At 34.1% G+C, this 24,726-nt stretch overlaps 1 protein-coding gene across 1 annotated transcript; it reads left to right on the forward strand.

Moving 5' to 3' along the window:
- Window positions 1-13,545: 13,545 nt before the first annotated feature.
- LOC143581051 (uncharacterized) lies at window positions 13,546-16,756 on the forward strand. The gene is made up of 14 exons (XM_077063924.1): window positions 13,546-13,660; window positions 13,877-13,954; window positions 14,051-14,226; window positions 14,324-14,396; window positions 14,510-14,584; window positions 14,685-14,795; window positions 14,882-14,924; window positions 15,025-15,121; window positions 15,201-15,303; window positions 15,379-15,474; window positions 15,922-15,951; window positions 16,183-16,282; window positions 16,393-16,477; window positions 16,584-16,756. Exons 1-14 carry the CDS (start codon window positions 13,583-13,585, stop codon window positions 16,708-16,710), a joined length of 1,272 nt encoding a protein of 423 aa, XP_076920039.1. The 5' UTR covers window positions 13,546-13,582; the 3' UTR covers window positions 16,711-16,756.
- The last annotated feature ends 7,970 nt before the right edge of the window (window positions 16,757-24,726 follow it).

Raw genomic sequence — 24,726 nt, forward strand, 5'->3', positions numbered from 1 at the left:
AGGGTAAGCTTGCTCCTCGTTATGTTGGTCCATTCAAGATTCTCGCGCGTGTGGGAAAAGTTGCCTACAGACTTGACCTGCCGCTCGCGCTCAGTAATGTGCATCCAACGTTCCATGTTTCCAATCTCAAGAAGTGTTTAGCTGACGAGAACCTTCACATTCCACTTGATGAAGTTCAAGTTGATGAAACTATGCATTTCGTTGAGAAGCCTGTTGAGATTATGGATCGCGAGGTAAAGCAAACCAAGCGCAGTCGTATCCCTATCGTGAAAGTTCGTTGGGAGTCCAAGCGTGGAGCCGAGTTTACATGGGAAAGGGAAGATCAAATGAAGATCAAGTACCCGCACCTGTTCTCTGCGCAACCTACTTCGAGATAAATTTCGGGACGAAATTTCTTAAAGTAGGGGAGACTGTGACATCTGCCCCGATCCGACCCGACCCAGGTACCCGTTTCTCTGACCCGATATCTCTTTTATTATTTAATATTTATACTTATATTTTACTTTTAATAATACTATATATTTTCCTTCCCGTCTCTCTCTCTCTCTTTCTTTCCGCCGTCCCGTCCCTCTTCCTTCTCTCTTTCCGCCTTCTTTTCCCTCTTGTCGTCGTCCCGCCCTTACGCCTTGTTTTCCTCTTTGCTTGTCCTTTGGTTCTTCCCGCCTAAGGATGTCTGCAGCTCCACGCGCCAGACTCCTTACATGGAAGAATGCGTGAAGACATCTTGTTCCTGCGATGCGTGAAGAGAACTCTTCTCGCAGCGCGCTAAGAATGCATGTTCTTCCCGCAATGCGCTAAGAATGTATGTTCTTCCCGCGATGCGCTTAGAATTCTTGTTCTTCACGCAGCACGCTAAGGATGTGATTCTTCCCGCAGTGCGCTAAGGATTGTTGTGCCAGCCTTCGCGCTCGCGCACTCAGCCTTCCCGCGCTTAACCCTTGTATCTTCTGTTTAAATCTAGCCGTTTGCTTTTGTGTTGTCTTATCTTTTGAGCCGTTGACCTAACCCATCTAATGTCTGAATAGTTACTTTCGGCGCAGCATGCGCACCAACCCCATTGGTTGCCAGATAAAGTGACTGACATAATCTTTTGAGATCTGCTTTTGCCATGCTTGACCAGTACCTTTATCTGACCCGCCATGCCTGTTACTGTTCCCTGTCAGCTTTATCTTGCCCCCTGCAGCTGCCATATCTTTTGATATCTTTTGCTTTTGGAATCTTTTACTTTTTGAGATCTTTCCCCTTTTTCTAGGGATTGTGTTCCCTAGGGTTTCTCTATAAATAATAATAATATTTCATAACACATCACACACAAAACACTTAATCTCTCCTGTTCTCTTGCTCCTTGCTCTCTCTGCCGTCTTCCTCTCTGCCTCCGTCTTCCTCCTTGTTCTTCCTGCTTTTCCGGTAATATATATTATAATTTACTTATTAATTATGCTAACTTATAATCAAGACTTAAAACAAATCATTAAACAATAATCTTATTTATAGGTTAACTTGTGCTTGTTTAAAGTTGGTTCTTGCTTTATCTACCACCGCATCGTTTATCATGTGAGTTATCTCGTATCTAATCCCTTTTTATTTTAAATGCTTTGGGATGTTCATGTGTTCATACAAAACTTGAGTCTTAAACTTGTTTATGAACTTTAGTCGCGCAGTATCCCATGTGTTGAGGACGTTTACTTGGCTGTTTATTTGTATGTGTGTATCATTAACCGCTTTGTTCGGCCTATTCCGCAGTTCCGTTGGTACCATTAGTTGAACACGGGAGACCTATCGTTTACGGTTTTCTTTCTTTACACTTGCACAGATGTTTTCTCGTTTTTATGCTCAATTGGGAGCATGGATTGAACTATGATCTATGAACTATCTTAGGCTTGATCACAATCTGATTACACCCTTGTTAAACTCTAGACATACACGTGTTGCGCGCAGATTTACTGTGATTATCTATGATTATCTATTAAACTTGATTTCTCACCAACACGCAAGTGTTTGACGTTTATTTTAACACATGTTCAGGTTTGCAGTAGCTGTTTTGGAGCTTGTGGACACGTAGGACGTTTTTACTTTTGGACCTAGAATTAAAATGTATCAAGACAAGTTAATGTTGTTTGAATGTTATAATTTATAATATATTGATTTATGTTTGATTTATGTTCTCTATTTTCCCCGCTGCGCGTGCGCGATAAAATGTGTATTAATAAATATTGACACCAATAGTGTCGCGAGTAATGAAGCAATATGTGGCGCCCCGATGTATAATCCGCCTTTGGTCGGGGTGTTACAGTGCTCCCTTAAACCGGTTTGGATCCAACTCGATTTGAAATAAAAAAATGTGGCTTGTTTTCTTGTTGAAAAACGGTTTCAAATCGATTCAAACCGGTTTGATTGGACTTAACGTTCTTGCCTTCGGGCCGGTTTCCAACCATAATTTGACTAAGACTGACCAACCCGGACTAGTTTGGGTTTAAACCGATTTACTTTAGGGTTTCTTATCTATACTATATATAAAGCATGAGTGAGTGACCTTTTAAATTTTAAGACATACCAAATTTATTCCTTTAAATACAAACCATATGCATAAGATTAAGACATTTTATGGACAATTTTGTCTTTTAATAATTTTGTCTTTTAGCAAAAAACATGTACATTGATTTTAATTTATTAAAAAATAATTATAAGTTTGGTCCTTTAACTTTAATCACATTTTGTTAATTTATTGAATAGTTGCATATATACCCCTTATTTTAAACCAACTACCCCTAAGACGTTTAAAACGTTTATAACTTTTTCGCACGTTAATATTTTTTAAAAAACATTATACCATAAAAACGAGAATGTATTTTATTCTCTTTAATTTGAGTATGGTATTACTATACTTTTCTCATTTAAAAAACTTAATGTGTTACGTGATTACCATTAGGGACCGTCAAACGGGTTGGACGGGTTCGGCCATTTGGGTCATGGGTTGAAAAGGTTAAGGTTAGAATGGGTCGATACAAAAAAGGTTAATTTGATTTGGGACGGGTTCGGGTCGAAAGGGATCAAGTCAAAATAGATTTCGGGTTAAAACAATGTCAAGCGGAATGGGTTGCGAGGATACGATCAATTAAGCTTTGCGTGCACACGACACCCGATTGTGCGCCTACAGTCGTTGTGTGACACGTCCATTAAAAAAATAATGTCAAGCGGAATGGGTTGCGAGGATACGTTTCAGTCACGCATATACTGAAACGGTAACACCGGTTACACATTCGGTGTCATGTTTGTGTGCATACTTCGGCGCATCGCGCGGGCACCCAGCTAATATAGTATTAATCAACTTATTTTTCAATTCTTATACTTTTCTTTTAAAACTATTTTCTTTTTATTTAGAAAAAAACGATACATTAAATGGTGATGTTTATACACGTCCATTAAAAAAATAATATAGGTTAATAGGGAAAAGTTAAAATACAAAGACAAAAATAAGAAGTGTGAAAATGATTTATGGAAAAAAATAAAAAGAAAAAAGCCTCAAAAAATATTAAAAAATAAAATAAAATGATCATAACTCAAAATATAAATTAAAAAAACTAAAATATTTCCCTCGTCATTCCCGTTCGAAAAAAACAACGAAGAGACACAATGCCGATAAAACGGACACAATGACGAAAATTATGGCACGATTATAAATAAAAAAGACACAATATATCACAAAATATAACATAATATAAAGGAAAAAAGACACAATGTCAAGAAAAAAGACGCAGTCAATGACGAAAATAAACACAAAACACAATGATAAATAAAAAGACACAATGATATTTTTTCCTCAACATTTTTTTAGAACAAGGAAGACGGTTAACACATTTTTATGTTTTTAGTTTTTATTTATTAAATTTTGAGTTACGGTTTTTTTAGAGTTTTTTTTTTTTTGTCTACAAATCTTTCTCAACATTCTCATTTTTGTCACCCTTAGTAGTAAGTAACATGACCTTAGGTTAATGATGTTAAAATTCTAAAGTTATAGGTTAAATTCAAGTTATAAAATGTGTATATATTTATAAAATGTCTTTTAGTTGTTAATCCCATGCAAAAGTAAAATCAAGCTAAAGATCATGCAAAAGAGCAACTAAATATGTGTGATCCATCAACGGTTGGACCATGGACCGATCACCAAGTTAACGTCGACCTAGCCACACCCAAACCAAAAGGCTCATGGTCGCATCACGCATGCACAGTCAAACTGAAGAAACACTAATCGACCCCGGGCAGATTACGGATAATCTGGGGGTTAAATAGATGTTTCCCACGAGGGGTTAGATCCAGCGAAGATGGTTCTTCTGATAACCTGCAAAACAGATACCGTAAGCTCGTCACTGAGAAGGGGGGGTACCTCCTTGTGACCACCATCCGGCGTGAGAATCAGACTAGATTGCTCTTGAATATAAGTGTATATTAAGAGAATGACTAGAGCAGATATCAGGTAATATATCAAGATATGAGATATGAGATAAGATGATACCATTCCAAGGTGTTGGAGTATTTATAGCCGAAGGTAGGTTTCCAAGCAGGTACAGCCGGCTGAATAGTGTTCCTGTTATGCCAACTGTGGGCTACGCACATGTCCTGCTGGTGGTTGGTGGGTAGGCAGCGGCTGATAGTGACCAGGCCGGCTGTGTACTATTCCTGTTCCACCAACTGCAGGCTATGCACGTCCTCCGACAGGTTGGTGAGTAGGCAGCGGCTAATAGTGACATACAGTACAAGAGCGTGCTGCTCGTCATACTGTTGTCAGTGAGCTGTCGTATCCTTGGTCAGATCTTTTGTCCATACCTCGTCAGGTACAGTACAAAAGATCCTCCAGTATCGTACGGACTGGCTTATTTGGGCGGGAGTTTTCCCGGCTTTGTGCGGGAGTGTTCCCGGCTTGCTCACTCCTTCTTCAGGTGACATTACTGAATTATTTAAGAGTTAAATGCCTTGTGCGTGTAGCCTTGCTGCGCAGGTAGCCTTCCCTGATGGCTTGTATCCGCAGCTGCGGGAACAGGCGGAGTACTTCACCATTGGGAGACTTTTCCTGCGGGAACAGCTTGCGTATTGCGCGTAAGGACGTCACGTCTCTGAGCATGGTGGGTCCTGCGGATCCAGTTGGTTTCTGCGCAGACGTCCCTCTTCAAGGTGAGGTCTGCGAGTTTAGCATTTGCGCAGACGTCCCTGTTGAAGGTGAGTCTTGCGGGTTCAACTACGCAGGCTTCCCTCTTTGAGGTGAGTCTTGCGGGTCCAACTGGGCTCTGCTGGGACCTACCTATTCACAAACCATGAAGTGATAGTCCAATTCCAAGAAAGCCAGGTCATTTACATTTTCAAGATCAACTTGTTATATGGATTGGAAATGTAATTAAAGATTGTAAATTACGTGTTTTATACATCAAAATGTTCGGTGAGACTTTTCCCCACATGTTTGTTTTCAAAATAAATGGACAAATACAAGTTTTTATTTTTACAATTTTCTCTTCATGAATGATAAAACGAAAAATATGTTGTTGGTGGGAATTAAACTCACTATCTTGCTTTTAAAATGTTTATGCTTACTAACTCATCCAGAATGAATTGATGTTAACCTTCTCTTTTTCTTAATTAGTATAGATTCACAATCTTCTATTTTATTACTTTTAAAATATAAACACAAATTATTCTTACTAATCTATGTATTTTAGAAAATTATTTATATCTTATGAATTCATAAGATATGTTAATATGTATATTATTAAATTTAACATTTTTCTTTACTTTTTAACCACCCGTGTATTACACGGGCTCTATCATAGTATCTGAATAAAGAGAAATAGAGATGGAACTGAAACAAATATTTATATACTAGGTTTTATCCCCTACATTACTGGGGTTGTTTTACATGTTTCGTTTGTAATATTTATATATTTTTTGAATTTTAATTTTATTCATTGTAAGTAAGTTAATAATATACTTAAGGTTTGATAATGAAAGAGTTTCACAAATAAATGAGATGTTATAACCCGTTTAAAAGCTATATGGATTTGGTGAGACCCGCGACTAGCTTATTTTTTACTATAAAATTGTTTCTTAATTATAAATAATATTTGTTTAAAAGAATCGGATATTAATTTTTAGTATATTCCTATTTTATAGGATTTTCATATCAAATATTTGGTAAAATTAATTTTTAATTTAATGAGATGTTATAGCCCGTTTAAGAGCTATATGTGTTTGTTGAGACCCATCCCCGTTAATTCGGGTAAAAAGAATGAGAAACCTCTGTTTACAAATAAAACAATCTGGTGACTTGAAATAATGTAGGGAGCAACCAGAGAGCTTTTAAAGGTTTCGTTTATATATATTTAAGATATAAAAAAGTACCTGACTATTTAAGTTTCCGTCTCACTCAATTTTTTTGTAAGGCAATTACGACCGTGCTTGGGATTTCTTATTTGCACCTCCTTTTGACTTATTTAAATTGTTTTGATAGGTTACTCCCTCCTAGCTTATCAAAAACTCTCTTTTTACTTTTTTCTTAAAAAAACTAAAAAAGCCACATTACCCAAACATCATTTTAACTTATATAAGTTAATAAATTATAAAGAGGTAAAAATAAGGAATCCCAAACAAATATAATTTTTAGATCATTTAGAACATATCCTCCTTCAGAGACAAAACACGATTGATGTCTCCCTCCTCTAGGTATCCAAGCACTTTCCATCATATTAAACAATGCACTGTACACAGGGGCGGACCCACATAGTGTGGATCGGGGTCTCGGGACACCAATGTTTTTTAAAAATTTATTAGAAGCGGTATATTAAGTTTTTTAAGGACCTCATAAAAATTAATACTTGGAACCTATTATCTTAGTATTGATCTGTCCTAGTGGCAAGATCCTTGTTTCATCTTTGGAATGTCACGAGTTCAATCCTCATGACACTCAGATTTTTTTTATTTTTTTGTTTTTTTTTAATTCTACCAAATATCAAATATATTAATTATTGTAGTTGGGTATTTAAACTTTTAACCTCAGTGTGCGCATATTGTGCAACAAACACATTTATCAGAACTCTCAGGAACCCTCACGCATGCATTCTAACTGTCACCCATTCTCGGGGTCTTTGGCCAGCCTCCTCTCCTCTGACTTTGTCTCAATACAATAGATAATTTTAGGGCTAATATTGATTGATTTCAAATTGGTAATTGTATGTGATGTTATTAAACCGTTGTTAGCTTCTTGCCAACGTTACGGACGAAGATGTAATGGTTCGCTTTCAAAACATGAGCAGTCGCAGAGAGCAACTTTAAGAATTTGTAATGTTTTTTTTCCTCGTTTCGAATGACATTGTATTTTGTGTGTTTTGTTATGATATTGTTTTTTATTAGGTTGCTCGCCTCGACCTGACCTGAACAACGACTGACCCGAAAAATTTGAACACCGAAAAAGTGGGACCCCATTGACAAAAAATCCTGGGTCCGCCACTGACTCTGCACATTCAAAATCATAACTTATTTTTATAATTATTGGACAGTTATATTAACTTTATCTTATTATTAAAGTTCAAAATAGCAAGAGAAAACGTGATTATTAAAATTGTTGCTTTATTGTACGCATTCACTTATATAGATGAGAAGTGAATCATATAGATCACAAAGAGAATTGAAAGGTAATCACTACATATCTTAGTGAGCATAACACCCTAGCCTCGTTGCGGCTGGCATCTCGTTATTACAAAAGTGAGAAATCAAACGTCAAGAAATCAAACGTCATTCCATTAACGATTAGAAACACTATAGTATTTAAGTTAAAATCATAATCTTAACTACTTGCTACTAAATGTAAAGCCTTGTCAAGTTCTCTTAACATTTTCTACAGACCTCCTGCATGGCTTCGGTAACCTAACATGCAAGCAAATGAACATAAACAAACACACATATGAGTATAGCGCTTAGTGGGTGCATAACAAAATTATAGAAACTTATAACTTATAAATATATGCATTTGTATCTCGTAACATGTCAACCTGTAAGTTATCACATGAACTTAACATGACTTTATTATGGACAAAGCCTTTGCATCATATTGATTTGACGTGTCAATGACAAAGGCTAGATTTATTAATTAGATCGGTTTATTCAGTTGACCTTTTTTTTACTTAAAACTAGGGGTGACAATCTTGACCCAAACAATTTCAAATGGGTCAATTTATGCTGGACTCGTTATGTCTAAGACACATATTTTTATTGATGTGGCTAGTATGTCATGATCCAAGTCGGGTCATACCCAATAACAAGCTAGACAAACACCAATAATATTTGTTTATATATGATATGATCATAACAAATGAATATTAACACTTGAGTTATTTGGAAAGGGGTTTCTAAATAAAATGTACTTGTGAAATAAATAAATCATGTGGATAATTTATACTTTGAGAGAAAACATTCCATATTGTTGTTTAAGAGAGTTAAGTAACAATATATTAAGCATGTTACCTAAAATGTGTTATTATTGTGTATGACACAATATAAGTGTGTATAACACAAAGCATTGTGTATGACACAATGTAAGGTACATATATATATGGAAAATATGAAAATAATAAAAACAAGAAAGGAAGGAGGGTGCCCCCCCTTCTTCTCTTATTTTATTATTTATTACACCTTAGTGGAGACATGCAATGCTTTTGATTGGTGTCTTGGGTGGTGCCATAATTTTGAAAGACTACTTGGTTCTTTCATTCATTTTCACTCATAACACACACATAACACAGGTATACTTGAGGAAAAATTCTCTCTGCTCCTCTCTTGGAAGGCCAAGAGCAAGAACACAATAGAGGATAAATCCTCTACCCACTCTCCCTTTCTTCCTCTCTTTGGATGGCCATAGAAAAGGAACCAAGGAGTGTTGTCAAGAGAAAATTCTAGCTACAAGTGGTGTTTGTTGGAAAGCTTGGGGTATGCTAGCTTGAGGAGCTTCATATTCAAGTTATTGCCTTCTTCAACATCATCTCATTCCTCTTCCTTGGATTTGAAAGGTAGCTTTTACATGCATAGACTTATAGTGACATGCATGTGTTTGATAGTATGTATTTCGTATTTGGATCCGGGCTTGGGTTTTGCATGTGTAAAATCGGTTTTATACATATCAAATTAACAAGATTTAAAACTTAATTCCGCTGCGTTTTTGGTAAAATAGGGATTTTATCACTTTGATAATCTTGTTAAAACCCAATAATTTGGTTAATTTAAAAATTATATGGATTGATTTGGGTCATCTATTTTAATTAAAATGGTCAAAATAAGTCACTTGAAATTCCATCTTATTATTTTTGGGTCAAAATGAGTCGATAAATTTAAAAAATGGGTCGATGTGGGTTAATGTCAAAAGAAAATGTGATAGGTTCAGGTTGGTTTCGGCACAAAACGGGTGTGACATTTGTCAATTTCGGGTTATTTTATACTTGTATTCTTAATGTAAACCCGACCCGTTTTGTATCCCGAACCTTTCGATATTATCAAAATGATGAATTGTATGTTAAATATTTGTTTTATAGTTGTTGGATAAAAAAAACACCCTTTTCGGTTCTTAAAATTCTCCGAAAACGCTCAAAACGAATTCCAGAGACTAAAACTACCAAAATGGAGACTTGAAGGACCCATTTGTAGTTTGTGCTTTCTTGGGTCTATAACCAACCCATTTTCATGAAACACCCTTTATGAAAGACCCGTTCAACTTACCCTATATATACACACCCATCTTTTTCATTTGTGCTTGCTCATTTCTTCATTTATCTCTCAAATTCTTGAATTCTAAGGTTGTTCTTCATAAGCTAATCTTTCATTTTAACTAACTTCTCAATACTTAAAGCTTGATGTTACAACATATATATAATATACGCTCATTGTTTACCTTCGGTCTTTCATTTCTCCGGTCTTGGCCGGTTGAAATGTCGGACTAGTAAGGCAAGGTTACATGGAGGACTTTGTAATCCTTGTTTATATATTTAACAAATCTAACCATATAACTTTTTATACTTGCTTAAATTCTACATATTTTAGTTTATTTTTTATATTTGTCAAGTTCCATGGTATTGGGTATGTGGTGACTAGCCTCGGTTTCATCCCGAGTTGAGAACCGAACCAAAAACCGAACTTTTGTTTAAAAGCATTATTGTTAACTTTTTGAATGTAAAACTTGAGTATTATTATTTATAAGTTATTTTACAAGTTCCATGGTAATTGGGTATGTGGTAACCATCCTCGGTCTTATTCCGAGTCAAGGACCGAACCAAAAACCGAACTTTTGTTTAAAAGCTTTATTTTTAACTTTTTGAATGTAAAACTTGAGTATTATTATTTATAAGTTATTTTACAAGTTCCATGGTAATTGGGTGTGTGGTAACCATCCTCGGTCTTATTCCGAGTCAAGGACCGAACCAGAAACCGAACTAAACCGAGTTCACTCGCTTAAGACACACAAGTGTGTTTTTAGCCACCAAAACTCATATTTTTCTTCAATATTATATTTTAAATCAATTTTAGTTAATTTCTAAACATACTTGGCATGTCGGTAACCAACTTGATCTTATAACAAGTTCGAACCGATAAGGTCGTATACTCGCTTAACGAACGTTAAGGTTCTTCACAATAGAACTACATACTTGTTTAAGTCTATTTTGATTTTATTGAGTTATCTCATAACATTTATTATTTTGGGAAGTTAACTGTGAGCTTGGTCAATTATCAAGTCCCGAACCGACAAACCCGAACACTCGTTTAAACCTCGTTTTGGTATTCTTATAACCAAAGGTTTTGCAATATCGCATTTTAACCCACATTATTACTTAACATAGGTTGAGTAAAAAAAGAAAAAAACTAATGAATAGAATACCGTGACCCGGTTTCGAGTAAACTTATTTTACAAAACTCGTTTCTTTAATTTCTCAAATATTTACATTTTAAATCCTAAACTTTATTTATTTACTTTATTTGTCATGTATTTTATTTTAAACCCTTCCAAGACTACCTACTAACACAAGACCCGTTTAATACAGGTCTTGCTCGTTAAACCGATCTCTCCGATTATTCACGACACTATCTTTCAAGTTTCTTGTTAATGTGAGTACTTTTTCATCCCCCGTTTTCCATCTTTCGTTTTGGGGGTGGCATTGCATACTTATTCAAATTCAAACGATTTATACTTGAGTCTTAAACCACAACACGTATTGTATATGTTTACTTAAATAAATGCTCGATTTGGTGTAATATGCTTTACATGATTATTTGCAAATTCTTGAATGCTAAGGCGGGTAGCCTCTTGAATGCTAAGGCGGGTAGCCTCATCAAAGTATGATCATACGTTAATTCCGAGTATATATGGTATCCCCATATAGAAAGGTGTCGTCAATGTATTCTTATTGACGTCAATGTATTCTTATTGACGGTTCGTCAATGTATTCTTATTGACGGTTTTATTTTCTACATTGTTGCTATTATTTATTGTTTTCATATACTAGTTGTGGATTTCATACTATATACTTATTGTCTAAAACTATGAAAATTGCTCACTAACCTTCGTGTTGACAAACTCTATTTTATGCAATGTTACAGGTTTGATGTTAGCTTGATTGGATTACTTGAAGAAACTTATTATCTTGGCTTTAGGATATTAGAAAATAAAAGAACAAGTTATTTGTTTATCTATCTATTTGGCATTTTGTATGAACAATTGTTGTGTTATTTATGATGATATGGATTTAAATGAGTTGTTTAAATATTCTAACTTTATAGTGTCATTGTGCAATGAGCAATCATGTTGCGCCTCGACGTTTCCGCCTTCATTGGTCGGGGTGTGACAACGGGTTTTAGATTGGAACGAGTTCGGTTCAGTTTTTGGATCGGAACAGGTTTCGAGCCGACATAAGTTTTCGCACGAGATGAGTTTGGTCCGGTTTTGGTTTCTCTTTCGTTGATTTTTTCGGTTTCGGTTTTCTTTAACGAGGACAGTGGATAAAACATTTTAGTTTTTTTTACTATTTTTTTATTTATATTTTGAGTTATGATTTTTTTAATTAATTTTTTGAATTTTTTTGAGGGATTTTTGGTCTTAATAGAAACCCCTAAATATAAAAAATTTAAAAATAATAATAAAAAATCATAACGTAAAATGTAATAAAAAACAAAAATTCTATAAAAACTAAAATGTTTCCGGCATTAAAAAAAAATCAAAACATGTCCGAACAAAACCAAAACAACCACATTTTTAATTGACCCGTGTTGACTGTTGACCCTAACTCGTTTCAACCCATTACCCGTTCAACCCAACTCAACCCATTTGCCACCCCTACTTAAAACTGAAGATCGAACCTAACTTCAAAATCGAATAGAAAACAAATAAATCTTTTTGGTTTGGTTTCCAAGTATGCATAAACTGAATATTTGAATATTTTTGAAACATTATTTGTTATTGGATTGGGCCGAGCTACGTGAGATTGACCTAAAGTGTTTTTTTTATTATTTTATTAAAACGAAGATTTTATTGTGTTTTGATCCCACTTTTAGGGGGTGTTTAGGATTTTTTATTTTCATCAATTTATAACTTATTAAATATTTAAAAAATAATAAGGTATTTGGGATTGCTTATATTGTTCTAGGAAAACACCTTTATAACTTGTTAACTTAATAAAAGTTGTAAGAAGGTAAAATAAGGAATCCCAAACCCACTTAATCGTGTATAACTACTTCTTCTTTTTATTTTATTTTTATCTTATTTATTTTATAGATGCTAACAAGTATTAAGTAGAAGTAGGGTTTTACACAGTTGACAGCAGACAAGACACGGCCAGCCACCACGACACAACCCCTGCAGACTACCGGCCACCGCCTCCGCCGGCTTTCCGACGCAGCTTCACGGTAAGCTTATCTTTCATTATACTTGTTGAAATTAGAATTAGGCAATTAGAATGAATACTACTTTTGTTTATCTGGTGAAACTTCTTATTAGTAATCCTTGGTTTGAAGGATCTTGTTATGTTTTACATTCTTCATATCGAATGATTAGCAAGCATAGCATACTTAGCTTAATATATTATAACTATCATCTGGCCTAAACCATGAAATCTGGTGGTTGATTGATTTGTAAATTTTACACATGACATTGGTGGTTGGTGGCTAGACAAATAGCACAACAGCTTACTGTTGAAATATATGCTGATGATTCAAGTTATTGTGTTTTTCAGTTACTGACCTTATAACTCCATCGATCAATACTTCGGAAAATAAGGATTAACTGAACGAATCACAATTATGTGTGTTTTTGTTTTCCCTTGCAACATTTTACAGTCTCGTTCTTTCATTATTTTTGCTGCATACTTTTGATATGCTTGCTAATAGTGCCTGCTTAAGTATTTTATTTAATATTCCTAAATGTTGATTGTCATTCATTAACCATGTTAAACGGGTCTTAGTTGCCAGAAGTATTTGTCTTATTTATAATGGATTTCAGGTGTATGAAATAGTTATTCGTATTTGGTTACCTGATCTGTTGTGCAGATTGGATTTTGCTGCAATAATGGGGAAATCTTCAAAGAAAATAAGAAAACTACAGCAGACAGACATGAGTTATGACGATGATGATGACAATATAAATGTAAGTAATTCTGTTCTTTTTTATGCCTCTGTTTTAATAAAAGTTGCAAGAAAATAACTAACATTCCCATAGGTTACATTTTCAGTTTAGTCAGTTTCCGTTTGTATCCATCAGTTTAGTTGATTTTATTTATTGATTTTATCGAACTTGTTAGCGCTTATATGGCCTTTTGTTTTGTCCAATGTTGTTAATGTACTATTTATTTTTATCCTGCAGGCGCATAGTGAGAAATATGGCATTGATAGTGACAGTGATAGCGAAGGAGAGTGTGACTCAGAAATGGATAATATGAATGTACAAGCATCTTACTGCATCTTTCTAAATATATATTCTATCACACTTTAAATGTGTTCATAAATAATTAAATGCACATGTATTCTGATAACATAGCTGGAGAACAAGGAAGATGTTTCTGGAAACAGTGACGAGGATGAAAGTGGGAGTGATGAACAAGATGATGATAATGAAGATGATGATGATGATAAAAATATGAATATAGAAGATAGCAATCATGCTGACATGGAAGAACTTGAGAAGGAGTACAAAGATCTTCAAAACAAAGAACAGTAAGATTCTCTGGTTCCATATATTACAATGTTTGTTTTTATATATCATCATTCAATTTCAATCTCACGTGATATTTTTACTTATAAACTTTTGCAGAGATCTTTTCAGAAACATAAGACGTGACCAAGACGATGATGTTCTTAAAGGTCAAGCCGTTAAAAATCAACGGGTATGTGCTTCTGAAAATAATATAACATTTTATAATCATAATAACACACTAATGCTAAATTTATTTGCTTTAAGTTACTTGTAAATTAATTCATCTTCTTGACATTGTTTAAGGCTCTCTGGGACAAAACACTTGAGTTCAGATTCCTGTTACAGAAATCATATTCTACCTCAAATCGACTTCCACAGGTTCACTTTAATTCACTAGTTTTTGATTACAGTTATACCCTTGTAACATCTATGTGTATTATGCTGAGTCATCATGTTTAATTATGATAAAATTCTCCAGGAGCCAGTAAGATCTTCTTTCTGTAATTCTAATGAAGAAGTTAAAGAAGCTTATTCAGACCTAATTGATTCAACTAAGAAAACCCTTGATTCTATTCTTAAATTGCAAGAGGTAATATATTTATAATGGACTATTGTTTTTTGGTTAATTAGGTTTGTTTATTATGAAAGTTTCTTTTTTTAATTTTTTATTAACAGACGCTTGTTGAGAAGAATCCGTTGATTATGGATGCAATTGAAGGTATGCTACACGGTTTCACATGAACTGTTATGCTAATTATTTGGTTGGTTTAACTTTAAACTGGATATTAAATTATTAATACAAAAATTTGGTTCTTTAGAAGGTGATGCTGGACAATATCCTAAAAGCGTAGATGATTTAAAGGACTCAAATGAAGTAGTTGAAGAATGGTTCCAGATCTCTCAAATGCAATCTAGGTACACTTATATTTTATATTATTTTATATTTTGCTTAATGAATTTGCTATTAATGTTACTTTTTGTGGATGTGATGCAGAATTGCTCCTTTTAGAAACACGTCAGTTGATAAATGGCAGAGGAAGACGCAAGTTACAAGTGGTGCAGCTGGCATGAAAAATAAATTTCAAGCCTTTAATCAGGTTTGACTTTTGAATTTTCGGTTGCCCTTGGTAAGTATCTGTGCCAGTGCTCACCGGATTATTTCTGTTCTGTAGAATATTAGTGAACAAGTTTCATCGTACATGCGAGACCCGAGTAGAATGATAAAAGGAATGCAGCAAAGAAGATCTGTTGTCCCGGTTTTTGGTGATGTAAGTTCATATTTGCTCATTGCAATTTTTATTAAAACCGCAGGAAAAAAAAACAATTTCTAGAAATATTATTGAAGAAACAAAACTCAAGAACTGAATAGATGGAAAAGTAATTTTTAACGGAACCCGCTTGCATGATTGCATCTACTTGTACTGACAGCACAACTAACTAATGTAACATTTATTAAATACAAAATGGAATACAATTATACAAAACTACCCTTCACTTTAAACTTCGATGCTGGTCACTTGTTATTGGTGATGTGATCTGTGTCTACAAAATTACTCATGGTATTTAAGACATTTAACTAGTTTAACCGATCCATTCAGTAACATGTGAAAGTACTTTATTTGGAGTCTTAAGTTTGCCTATTTTTCATATCTATATTTTTGGTTTAGTTATCGTTTTTCGATTTTAATTCAATTTATTGCTCATGTTATTGGCAGGTTTCCAACTCAACTCTTAATAAGGATGAGGTATGAACTTACTCAAACTTTCAACTTAGAGCTTTTCAAATTTAGTATTAACCCCAATGGGTTGAGCTTTATATCTTATTTTTTGTTTACTTTATGTGATGGTAATTTAATTTTACCAAAATTTGATATTAAGCAATTTGACGGGTCAATCAAAAGCGAACTGTTATGAATGCAATTTACATTAGATCATGACCTGAAATAATTATTTTGACCAAATAATTTGTGGATTAGGCAATAAATGCTGATGGTGATCCTGAACTACTTGATGATTCTGAGTTCTATCAACAATTACTGAGGGAATTTTTTGAGACCGTTGATGCGGGATCATCTGGTAAGAAAACCGAGCATTGAATTTTGATAGTTATTTTTCTATAATTAGTTACCTACTTTTTAAAATTAACTCACTCTTGATGATGTTTTCTTTTGTTTGGTTATTCTCAGAGTCTGCATTTTATGCTCTAAAGAGATTACAAACTAAAAAACGCAAAATTGTTGATCGGCGTGCTTCTAAGAGCCGAAAAATCAGGTAATGCTTGTTAATGAACTTGCTTAAAATGTTTAAGCTACTATTCATGTTTAATGATGGTGATGAATGATGTATGAGTTTTTGAAATCTGAAATAAATTTTGCAGGTATCATGTACACGAGAAGATTGTGAATTTCATGGCCCCTGAGCCAATGAACATACCTCCAATGGCACCTATGTTGTTTGAGAACTTATTTGGTCTTAAAACCATGAAACCTGCTTCAGTATCTTAAGAAGTTGATTTCAAATTTATAAACTTTTGTAGATCTTTAACTTGCTGTGGGATTTATAATTAATTTATAGATTTTAGTACTTACAAATGGTACAATTTGAATTGCTCTTAACAAAAATGTGATTTTCATTTTGGAATTATCTATCAAGCTGGTGAGTGGGTGATGGATGGTATCTGTATGATGTGTTGATCACAAATTGATTTTGTTATTAGGAATTAAAAGGTCTTTACTTTAGTAAAGCTATTTGCACCAAAAGCCCTATTATATGTTGTATCTATTGACTACAAGTATACAATATACTAATTTGATACTCGTGTACTTATTAATTAATTACAATAAAATATTTTGTTGAGAGAAATGATATTTCTTAATTATTAACAAGTAACTTTTGTTATCAATTCTGAGTCAATTCAATATCCGAAGGATAGTGAAACAAATAAAAAACTTGAAAGTTTGATGGCTATTTGAAATAAAAAAGTTAAAAATTTATATTCGCTTTCAAAGTTTTTTATTACATATTCACCTGACCCTTAAAATTCAATTACACATTTACCCTCCTTAAATCATATATTATATATTCCCTTATTAAAATTAACTAAATAAATGAATGTTTTACCCTTAATAAAATTACAAACTCATAAAATAATTAGTAGCTAAGATTAATTCATCGAAAATCAAAATCTACGATTTAACTAAAAAAATTACATAATAAAAATTAAAAAAATTTACATTCAAAACAAATTCATCGAAAATCGAAAGCTAAGATTTAATTCCATATCATTAAACAACATCAAACAAAATGAAAAAGCTAATATTCATGAAGCAGTATTCATTCAATCTTCAAAAACCAATATTATTATTATACATATTAAATTAGAAAGATCTGTCAGTCTCTTATTCATTTGACTTTAGGCATGGTGAGTTTGTTCTTTGTATATCATTTGTGGTTCTCTTACCAATTACCATTGCTTGCAAATGCTAACACGTGTTACAGCACCTGTATTCCACTTTCACACCTCTTCATCCCTGTTCTCCATTTTCACGCCTCATCCTTTTCGATTTTCTCTACCCTTTTGGGAGATCATAGACCACCGGTGATGTATCATGGCGGCGGAATTATGACGGTGATGTTGTGCCACTTTTTGGCTACGATTTCTTCTATTACGGTGTCACACCCCGACTAGCACAATACGGAAGCGTAAAATGGGAATGTAACAGACACCTCTGGTATCAACATATTGTTTATAAAGAAACATTACAAACTAATTTACAATATATTACATTTCTTTGTTCTATCATTGTTTTACCGTCTAGGTGATACAAACAAAACTAGTTCGTTAACTATACATTCTTACTACTATCGCATTTGCTTCTATTCACATAGCATCAACCACACACCTCAGGCAAGTAACATATCACCAAATCATTCCGATTTAGGTCCACCTGAAAAGCAGTTTAAAACGGGTCAACTACTAGAGTTGGTGAGTTTCACGAGTTTCAAGAAAACAGTAATGAGTATTCACAAGTCAACACTTGTAATCATGAAATAAGTATGTATGTATGTAAATGATGTATGTGATGTAATTATGCTAAGCTACAGTGAAGCCTGAACTGTTCGTGCTGCGTGCCTCCATTTCCCACGCTCAATCAACCACTGTGGCCCCTTTCCGCCCACAACATGCCCCGGTAGCTATGTCTAACACTACATAGCTGGTTTGTAAAAATATGGACATGTGCAAACGGGATAATGTCTCAGCAACCGTGCTGGCCTCGCCTGGGTTTGTCAAACCAGTAGTACTATTCACAAGCCACCGGCTCGAAGTTAATCACTGTGTTAATGGGGACTTTCAAGTGTTAGCACTTAGATAATTCACATCATCACATGTTTCAGATAAGTATATAGATATAAGCAAACATGCTTTTCACCCCAAAAGTTCGTAAAACAGTTTAGAAGCGGGGTCATGAAACTCATGGTTTAGCTGATAATCAGTACTGTATCAGCTCGTGGTTTGTTCGGTCCGCTTATCAGTAGTTCCTATAATCAATATTATAATAATATTAATATTTTAATATTATTATAATCTCAATACTAAACTGGGCTGTATAACTAATCTGGGTATAGTTGGAATGCCCAGAAAGTGGCAATAGGCTTAGGTTGTGATGTTGTTCAATGTCTAATACTTAAAACTGAACTTGGCTCAGATTCCCATTTTCCTAGCTGGGCCAAGTTGTTCGTTTACGCGTTCAGAAAACAGTTATGGGAAAATAAGCTTGGGTAAATGTATTGGTTAATAACATGATTAAGCTATAAAGAAAGATCACATACTGGGGTCCCGGATTAGCCACGAGGCCCATTTCCGTTTATTCAGTTTGATTTAAGAAGAAACGCGCACAATCCACTCGGATTGTCCAGGTTTCTCAAAGAAAAGTTTGTTTTTACTTAATTAGTCCAAAAATATGATTTTTGATCATTCTTGGTGTTTTGATATTCCCGCAGGTTCGTTAGTCGCAAACTTGCCGGTTTTTATAAAAACTGAATTGGTTTAATATTCAAATTAGCATAATTAATTAATCGTTAATCAATAAATTATGAAAATTTAACCACTTATCAATTAAAATATGTAGATTTTTATAAAAATCTTTCTGGAATTTATTTACTGATTTATTAATTTATAAAAATTCATTTTATCAGCTATATTTCGCCTGAAAATCGTCCGTTTACCCCAAACAATTTCCAAAAATTCCACAAAAATTCCTGAATGCTCAAATCATATCCCAAATCAATATGTATCAATTCCAGAATGTAAAAAGCTCGTGCGATATTCTTTTCGACCCAATTTCGGCTATAAAAATTCACACGAACGCATATAAGCAAAATACCTTTAAACTTCTCCAAATGATCCCAAAATTCATATGTGATCAAAATACATGAAATCTGAGTTCCCAGAAAAATTTCATAATTTTTGAAGTATTTTAGCTATTTTTCCCAAATAAACGTCCCAATTCGGTAATAAATTCACCAAATATTCTCGGATGGTCGAAAAATTACCAAATTTGAACAGGGACTTATTGACATGGTCCCTGATTTCCCTGAAAAATTTCAAGGCCTAATAATATGCACATCACAACCTTAACCTAAATAGCCCGTAAGCAAGTGTTTCGGCATTACCTTAGCGGGTTTGGCTCGTTTCCGACTTTTTAATCAAGTTTTCAGGTTCTTGTGCTTCTAAGAAAGCTATATTCAAGTCCTATATCACAAACCAAGCAATTTTTCATCAACATAACAGCCCTTAACTTAGGGTTTCGGCTAGTGCACAAAAACGAACTTTTGAACCGTAAAAACGCCGTTTCAACCCTTTAATCCGTGTTTATGGCCAAAAAAACTATCAAAACAGGTTCCTTACCATGTGTATGATCAAAACATGTTTATGGACCATTTTTGGGATTTTTACATGGTTAGGAATGATTTTTAGTAACCAAGACATGTTTTTATGGTATTAATCAAGGTTAAACAAGTACAAAAGCTACTTATTTAAGCTCCTTACCTTAGGGTTTGAAGGATTTCTGGAAATTCAGCTTGCAGCTGCTTGGACCTCAACTTTTATAAACCAAAATGAATAACCAAGCTTGTAAAACAAGTTTTATAAAAAGAATGGGGGGTGGGTTGGGCTGGCCGATCGGAAGAAAGATTGGGCCCATGATGGGTTGTTTAGGCCCAATGATCTGGTTTCTCGAGCCCAAATATGAAAAGCCCGGTCCAAATTTAGTTCGGGTTCGGTTTTTGACGCGAAAAACTTATCGAGTGCGTTAAACAGCGCGAAAACAAGTGTTTTTCGGCTAGTTTTGTGTAAAATTATAAAAACATACTATATGTTTGTAAAAATCAAAAATATTTTCACGGATCGCTTAAAACATTTCAAATAAGTGTTTGGTAAGTCTTTTTCGGCTTAACGGATGATACAATGCTTGGTTTGTAACTATCTTTCGCGTTTAAATCTATAGCGGGTACTTAAACGAGCATGTTTTCGTTTAACTTGTCTGCTATCAAACTAAGGCCATATTTCTAATATTTTAGCTTGTATAGATCGTATATCACTTATATATGGCCTCCCGAGATATCTGGGTCATAACCCGACCCGTTCGATTAGTCGTTCGTTTATTACGCAAAAGGCGTTTATTTGCTTAATCAGTAAATACGTACTGAGGTGTACCTTGTTTTGGCTCAAATGGCACATACGGTTCTGATCCATCCGTTGTCGGGCTCCATTTTGTAAATCCCAAGAGACGGCAATGTTATCGCTGTTGTCGGGCCCATTTTGGAACCCTAGGTGACGGTGTTGACGGAGGTAAGTAGGTCAAATTTGGTAATTAGGGTTCTCTTTTAATTATATTTGAATCTATTCATGGTTAATAAACATGAATTGGGTTGCATTTTTGACCAAAAATATTGTCCGACAGGTGTATGATGAAATGCCGGTAGCTAAAATGGTTTGATTTTTCTACTTTTTGACACTATTTTTGACAAAATGTAGCAAACAGAATACACTGACGCTAAAGGTTCTTTCATTATCTCTATTAACCTTGTTTCATTTGCTGATTTTTGACACTATATTTGTTGTGCTATTATTATTTGCAAGATAGTTATAACATTTGTTTAAAGTGCTAATCACATGAATAGTAAAGTGAATATACACCAAGAATTAATTATAGATTTTATCACACATGTTATAATCTGGCAGTTTCGTTTTGTTCACAACATTGTTTGTTTAATGTTTGTCATTTTATGTTTTGTCAACCACATTTCTTGCTCGACAGGTATTAGATGAAATGCTAGTAGCTAAAAGCCCGCGATTGGCAATCAAAGGTAGTTTGAAAGTAATTTACATGGTAATATGTTATTTACTAATGTCGATTTGTTCATGTGCCACTTAATATGAAGGCTGTGATGGCTATGATGATCGATTTATTCTGAGGGGACATCGATTATAGGATTCGTATTGTGGCATGGAAAGATCCGGAAGGTCTGGTCATGAACTATGCAATTGTGAATTTCCAGCCATTTGATCCCCCACTTAGAGATCTGAGCCTTGGCGATTGACGCTCGATGGTACAACAGGTTGGATCTCTATTGCTTTCTTGGTATGGTATGTGAAACTATCTAATTTTAATAAATAATATTTATATGTGTTATTTATTCTTTTTGCAGTCAACTACTGACTTATGAACTATTCTGATTCAGAATTGTATTCTATTGTTGGCATTCTTTTCGTTAATATTTTGAATGGGACTGCTACAGGAGTCGATTATTTCGATTCACCTCTGTAGAGGCTGTCTCTATTTGCTTAAGAGGCTGTGATGATGTTTTCTATGAAGAATCACATCTTGGCGGGGCATAATCGGAGTACAAAACTCTTTTGCAGCCATTTGCATTCTAATGCACTCATCTGAGCCAGCGGATGTGATATTTTACATCTGCCTAATAGGTTATTTCTGCTATCTTTGAATATTATTTATCAATATGTTAAAAGGCTGTGATGATTTTATCTGAGCGTTTTGTTAGTTTTCGTTAATGCCGACAAGTGTCTAAACGTTCCAAGTTTGGCTAGCGACTTCAACACTTCGCCACAATGCGCTAATTGATGGAAGAAGTCCACAATTGGTTCTGGCTATATCGCTTCTTGAGTTTTTTCATTTGCTTTTTACAGTTGACATTAACCATGAAGTTACCATGCCACTTGAGATTACATTCAAATCTATGTGAGAAGATGTGCAATGCAACTGCAGTTGCCGATGAAAATGTGACTTTCCTTATGTATCTAAATTTAGGCATTTGTTTTCTATGTATTTAGCAAATAGAATGCATTATAATTCTTTTTTAAATGTGCCAATTTGCATAATGAAATTGTACGTTGATTTAATTGAAAATCGAATTTGAAGATTGAAAATGAGATAAAAAGTAAAGTTTTGAAATAATTTGTAAAGGGCATCAAGCTTGATCTGTGTCTTGACTTGGTACTGTCATTGTTATTTCGCTATTTAACTCTAAATTTTGCAAGTAAACATTTGGCTTAACGACAACCCGCGCAACGCGCAGGTTCTAAATACTAGTTCAATGTTAAATATCATCTCATCGTTATCATCTCCACACCATCATAATAGTGATGCTTGGGGGTTTCAAGCCGGATCCAAATCAAACCCAAATGCCGATCCAAATATCTATGTACTCCGTACGGATTCAGATCCACCATCCATTCGGTCCATGGCAGAAACACTCAATATTATTAAAAAGATTTGCATATCATGGGTTAATTGTGATTGTAAATTGCTAATTTTTAATTTGATAATGGTTACTTGTGAGATTCATTTAATTTGTTGGTTGGCGATTTAATTTGGAAAGATTGTGAACTTCCCACGTAAATCTGGTTGAAAACCATGGATGTCGGTGACTGCTACATTATAAGTGGATAGTAAATGGTATAAAGGGTAGAAGGAGAAACATGTAATTATAATTTGACTTAACTATACAATTGGCGTCTAACGTTTTGTTTATTGAAAGTAACAATATTAGGTATTAACATTTAAAAGTCACTTATTTAGGTATTCAACTTTCTATTTTGTAACAAAGTTGGGTACTAAGTTTAACATCTGTTAAAAACTTAACAGAATGAGAGTCATGTGAAAAAAACTAAGGCAATCTTGTCATTACACCTTTAATCCATGCTAACGTATTAACTGCTTCTTCTTTACTCTATGTTTGTAATACAGAGAAGACAAAGAGACACGATTAGGGCAAACGAAGAACAATGGGAACGTGGGCAATCAGGACAGAGTTTCAAAAGTTTAAAATCGACATGGCTTGCGGTACGTAATTTTGGTAATGTTATGCTCTTTAGACACCCTGTTCTCGATAATGAGATGAAATTGAAACCGTATTTTTTTATTTTTTGGTTCAGGCCTTCATCCAGCGCTGTTTTCTATTAAAATTCACCATTGTGGAGAATTTTCTATCAGCAACTACCACAAGTTTATGAAAGGGGTAAGATCAATTATGTGGATTTTTTTTGATGTAGAAGGGTTTTGTATATATATTTTTTACTTCAATGGCATATTAAAAAAGTAAATATACCATGACACTTGCCAATGGCTTTCGTTGTATTCACGATTCTTTACATTAGATAACCAACCTTTTTTATTATGTCATTGAAGTACAAAATACTGAGCCTTTCAATGTCCAATAAATCCACATAATTGACCTTGGCTCTTTCATAAACTTTGTGGTAGTTGCTGATGGAAAATTCTCTACGATGGTGAATTTTGATAGAAAAAAGCTATGGATGAAAGCCTATACCAAAAAATAAAAAATACGGTTTTCAATTTCAGCTCATTATCAAGAACAAAGGGTCTAAATATCATATCATTACCAAAATTACGTACCGTAAGCCATGTCAAATTGAAAGTTTTAAAACTCTGTCTAGATTGCCCACGCGCCCACTGTTCTTCATTTGCCCTAATCATGGCTTTGTGTCTTCTCTGTATTACAAACATGGAGTGAAGAAGAAGTAGCTGATATATTAGTATGGGTTAAACGTGTTGTAATAAGATTTCCCTTAGATTTTTTTTTCACATATGACTCCCTTTCTATTAAGTTTTTAACGGATGTTAGACTTAGTGCCCAACTTTGTTACAAAATTGAAAGTTGAATACCTAAACAAGTGACTTTTAAATATTAATATCCAATGTTGTTAAATTAATGAAATGTTAGGCACAAATTATGTAGTTAAGTCTTATAATTATAATATTTGCGAAATATATAATTAAGAGGTTAAAAAGAGGATATATGTAAAAAAAAATTTGTAATTTAATTGGCCCAAATTCATGTCAATATCCTAGTGGCAACATCTTCCAAACAAATTCACCTCTTTTGTTACTTGTAATGGAAACAAATGACATAATAAAAAAATAGAGAAAATTTCATAGAATAGTAACCAACTTTCAAAAGTGTTACAATTAGGTCAC

Source organism: Bidens hawaiensis, unplaced genomic scaffold (genome assembly GCF_021521415.1).
Source record: "Bidens hawaiensis isolate Kalapana, Puna unplaced genomic scaffold, B.hawaiensis_p1.1 tig00030796_1, whole genome shotgun sequence".
Taxonomy (NCBI): Eukaryota; Viridiplantae; Streptophyta; class Magnoliopsida; order Asterales; family Asteraceae; genus Bidens; species Bidens hawaiensis.

Coding starts and splice junctions, on each gene's coding strand:
- LOC143581051 (XM_077063924.1), top strand. CDS start 13,583: ATGGGGAAATCTTCAAAGAAAATAAGAAAACTACAGCAGACAGACATG. Junction 13,955..14,050: donor CAGAAATGGATAATATGAAT/GTACAAGCATCT, acceptor CTGATAACATAG/CTGGAGAACAAGGAAGATGT. Junction 15,475..15,921: donor TTGTCCCGGTTTTTGGTGAT/GTAAGTTCATAT, acceptor TGTTATTGGCAG/GTTTCCAACTCAACTCTTAA.